This window comes from Protobothrops mucrosquamatus, unplaced genomic scaffold, assembly GCF_001527695.2.
Source record: "Protobothrops mucrosquamatus isolate PMUCROS unplaced genomic scaffold, P.Mucros_1.0 scaffold2162, whole genome shotgun sequence".
Taxonomy (NCBI): Eukaryota; Metazoa; Chordata; class Lepidosauria; order Squamata; family Viperidae; genus Protobothrops; species Protobothrops mucrosquamatus.
The window spans coordinates 125,064-129,665 of NW_015388258.1; the positions used below are offsets into that span (position 1 = coordinate 125,064).

The 4,602-nt window shown below is 45.3% G+C and overlaps 1 protein-coding gene across 1 annotated transcript in view; it reads left to right on the forward strand.

Annotated features, from left to right (window-relative positions):
• SLCO3A1 (solute carrier organic anion transporter family member 3A1) overlaps nucleotides 1-2,807 on the forward strand; it is a 49,770-nt gene extending 46,963 nt beyond the window's left edge. The window contains exons 8-10 of the mRNA XM_015824218.1: nucleotides 401-576; nucleotides 1,630-1,694; nucleotides 2,424-2,807. Coding sequence (XP_015679704.1) covers nucleotides 401-576; nucleotides 1,630-1,694; nucleotides 2,424-2,803 — 621 coding nt within the window. The 3' untranslated portion in view covers nucleotides 2,804-2,807. The remainder of the gene's footprint in view (nucleotides 1-400; nucleotides 577-1,629; nucleotides 1,695-2,423) is intronic.
• Nucleotides 2,808-4,602: the final 1,795 nt, after the last annotated feature.

A 4,602-nucleotide genomic window follows, 5' to 3' on the forward strand; every position in this document is an offset into this window, starting at 1 on the left:
AACATCATCAGTGCTAGAAGGGAGTGGGGTGTGTGAGAAGAGGAGGACTATGGGATCCTTGGTGCTCTCTGAGCTTAGTTGTTTTCCTGCATTACCCAAACTAGGTAACGTCATCAGTCTTTGTCTAGAGCAGCGGTTGTCCAAGTATGGTCTAGGACAGGGGTAGGCAACCTCGGCTCTTTTAGGACTCATGGACTTCAACTCCCAGAATTCCTGAGTCAGCATAGCTGACTCAGGAATTCTGGGAGTTGAAGTCCATGAGTCCTAAAAGAGCCGAGGTTGCCTACCCCTGGTCTAGGATCTAGCCACCACTATATTCAACCTGTGTCCCTCAAGGTCATCTGCGAGATGATACGCAACAGGATCTGCTGCCTCAACCGTCTCTTGCCTTCTGTCCTAGAATCTCACCGGTTGCACCTGCCTCACCTTGGCCCCGGCCGGGGATACCACAGTCGTTCCTGGGAAGTGCCCGAGCCCTGGATGCCAAGAAGCCTTCCTGACATTCCTCTGCGTGATGTGCGTCTGCAGCATGATTGGAGCCATGGCCCAAACTCCCTCCGTCATCATCCTCATCAGGTGAGGCTTCCTCTGCCCTACCAGTTTGAATCTCCCTGGCAGGCTAATTGTTGGCGCCATTTTCTATTTAATCCCAGCCTGGTGCACAGCCTTTTTCTTGCCTTGGATCAGCCTCAGTGCCTTTGTAATGTGGGGTTTCCAACAGATGAAAGAGACCCGGGAGAAGCTATAATTAGTATGTCCTCTGAAGGTGCTGCCTGGCCCACTTCACAGCAGAGCTCGGCGCTTGATTCCGCCTTTTTATCTTCTCGGCTGCAGCCGCTTCAAAAATTAACTTTTCTCGTTCAAGAGCAAGGCATCCCTCAGCCCTCTGAGGCAGGCAAGGTCAAAAAACAAGCACAGCAGGGACTCCGAGGAGGCTGTTTAAGGCTGCAAGTTAGAAGAACAAAATCTTGAAAGCCTACCAGGAAGACAAAACTTGGAACGTCTGTCTTGGGGTTTCTTCTTTCTCCGGACTGAGAAATATGTTCTGAAAGTCGCCCTTTCGTGGTTGCCTCATCGCTTCCCCATTCCCGGTTTTGGGTCCACATTCCTTCACAACTCCTAAGGACTAAAATCCCTCTATCTGAGCCTCTCTCTCTCTCTCACACACACACACACACATGCACACACACACACGCACACATAAAAAAAACCGCACACAATTACACAGCTTCTTTTTCTGCTGCAGAAGGTTTTATTTATTTATTATTTAAATTTATTATTTAAATTGAGAGATGGATCTGGATTTTCTCCTGCTTTGGAAGCCAGGAACTAAAAAAATGATAGGAATCTGATTGAAATTTATTTGTCTGTCTGCCTGCCTAACCATCTAATCTATCTATGGTATTTATCTATAGTATCTGTCTATCTGTCTCTCTCTCTCATCTATCTATAATGTCTGTCTGTCTGTCTGTCTGTCTGTCTGTCTGTCTGTCTGTCTGTCTGTCTGTCTGTCTGTCTGTCTGTCTGTCTATCTATCTATCTATCTACAGTATCTGTCTGTCTAAGCTAAACTAAGCTAAACTAAGCTATAATCTTAATGATATTTGCTTGAATATCTCTTCCATACAGAACTGTGAGCCCGGAGCTCAAATCATACGCTTTAGGAGTTCTCTTCCTTCTCCTCCGATTGTTAGGTGAGTGAAATTCATGCCTCCTTTTGCTTCCCTCTGCTCCTCCAGAGAAGCAGGGACTCCTGATGAGAGATGGATCTGGATGATGGACCCAGATTTGGTCCAGCTGGAGACTAAAACAGCCTTCTTCCACCGAGTGTCCTCCAAATGTTTTGTGTTATGTCACAAGTGGGTCGTTTTTGCAGTGGTCGGTTCTTCCCCTTGGTGCAAGTTCTGTAGAGATCAATACTGTATGAATAGGATGTCAGCTCATACATCTGAATTCTCTGAACCCATTCTGAATTTTCTGGATTTGCCTAGACTGAACTCTAAACTAACCAACGTATTGTTTTCTCACAACACCTTACACTATAGAAAACTAACCAAACTTACCCACTAGCCAAATTTCATATTATACACATTCAAATACTAGGTCTGTAACTATATCTTTCCCTTGTCAGATCTATAGGAACTTGATTTCAACAATGGTATAATGTCAATATTTCCAGAACAGCATCAGTGCTCTTAGTTTTCGGTGGTGACCTGCCTCTTAAAAAAATCCCTTGCTGGAGAATAAGAGTGAGATGTTTCTGCATTGACTTCTGGAAGCCATCTCTTTGGCTTCTGGGACAACAGAATGGTGGACTGCAAGAGATCTTGGATCCACCAGATGTTCCTCTTAAGTTTGTAGAGAGTATAGATGTTTCAGAGAATACTGCTGATATAAAAAATATCTCCTTCTACCTTCCACAGGCTTTATCCCACCTCCCTTGATCTTTGGAGCAGGAATTGATTCCACCTGCCTTTTCTGGAGCACCTTCTGTGGTGAACAAGGAGCATGCGCCCTATATGACAATGTTGTCTACAGGCACCTGTACGTGAGCATTGCTATTACCCTAAAGTCACTTGCATTCCTCCTGTACACTACTACCTGGCAGTGCCTGAGGAAAAACTATAAGAAATACATCAAGAACCACGAAGGTGGACTCAGCACTGCTGAGTTCTTTGCCTCCACTTTGACCCTGGACAACCCAGGACGAGACCCCCTTGGGCAGAATCCCTCTCATAGGACAAAATTTATCTACAACCTTGAAGACCACGAGTGGTGCGAAAACATGGAATCTGTTTTATAGGGATTAGAAAGCTGGACTGGCTAACCCAAAGGTCCTTTTGGAAGGAAGATATTTATGAAATATGTAATATATACATACCGACATGTTCTGGGAAGGTTCTAAGCAAAACCGAGTCCACAGCTCTTTCCAAATCTACCATTTACGTTCCAGGAGCTTCTCCGGAGGAAGAGGATGTTGGTCCTTTTCTCCAAAGCAGATGAACCAAGACGAGGGGGGAGAAAGAATAAAGACCAATCTGGAGTGAGAAATGGTAACGCCAAGTGGATCATCGTTGGATCAAATGCCATGGCTGGAGACATAACAGATGGGCAAAGCTGCCAGTGTCTGGGGACCTGGTCTTTCATTGGAGAGCAGAGCAGATGTCTGTCCTTGGGTGGATAGGCAAACCCATGAAAAACAATTCCCAATGAGGGAGGGAAGAGCAGAAGCAAGCCACAGCTGTTTCCAAAAATAAGTGCTATCTGAAACTGAAGCACCGTTGGAGTAACCTCTGCAATACAAGCTTAAAAGGCGACCACAAGGTGCTATGCAGTCCTTTTTCAAGCTCTCCATCTCTTTCTCTCTCCTATCAGAGGAAGCCCTGCCAGAACTGCTTCAGCTTTATTGTCTCCAGCTGCCAGTCCAAAAGGCCCAACCTCAACAACTGTTGAAATGGGCAAGCCAGTAGATGGGCCTGGTACAAGCCACGGTGACATCAAGTTGACATCGCGTGCTGAACAAGAGCTAGATCCCAAATCAGAGTGAGAGGCTGAGTAAGAGTTAGATAGCTCCATCATTTGCGCACGTCACCGTTTGGATGCCCATTCTGACTTGTACCCAACACTGATGCAACCACAACATTACAGTTCTTAAGACACCAGCATTGCTTTTCTGAACTATTTGGGGGGAAATCTAGTTCCATTTTGGTATGGGAGTTGGGACGGGGCATTGCGCGTGTGTTTTGTGTGTATGTGTGCAGTTGCGAGGGACAGAGCACGGGATGATCTCACCCAACATTCTATAACTTTTTCCACTTTTTAGCAGGGTTGAAAAATGGTGCGAAGGTCATCGTGACCAAGGTTGCCATCGAAAATGGGCGGAGAAGGTCTGGTTGAGCCATCACTGCCTTTTAAACATCTGTACATTTTTCTAGTTTTGTGTCGGCACTGGAAAAGGAACATTTTCAGTACATTTCCATTCGAATCAGAATATTGCTACCCCAGAGAGAAAGAGAAGTTGTAAGTGACCCACTTTATTCCTTGGGCTGCTCAGCTAATCAGCGTCCCCAACCGTTTAAAAAAATGGTTGCGCAACTTTATAGACTCCTTGCAATGGAAGCTTCAGAATGTTTTTGACCTGAGAAAAAACGAAAAAGCTGATAAATATATGTGCCTTTTTTAAAAGAAGAAGAAGAAGTAGTAGTTTGTTTTACAAGAATCAGATGGAGAGAAGGTGGCCCACTTTATCAAAGGGTGCAAAAATCAAACTTCACTTTTCAAGGGGCAGTCGAAGTCACTAAATGTACACGGATTGTCTCTTAAACTTTTAAGTAGCCTTTTCCTTTGGCTAAAACCAGAGAGAATTTCCTGAGATAGCTGACTGTCCCTTGCTGTACTAATCACCCAGAATGCCCTCCGGGGGGCTCCAGACCAGAGAAGGCATTCTGGGAAAAATAACAGCAGCCAGCTGGCTCCCTTGAGACGGGTGCTCTTTCATGCTGACACAAAGGGAGCATGCTTTCCAATGAAGAAAAGGCAATCTTCTTTTATGTCCTGTTTATTGAGGCATGCCTCCCAGATGCGCCGCACATCTGAACATCA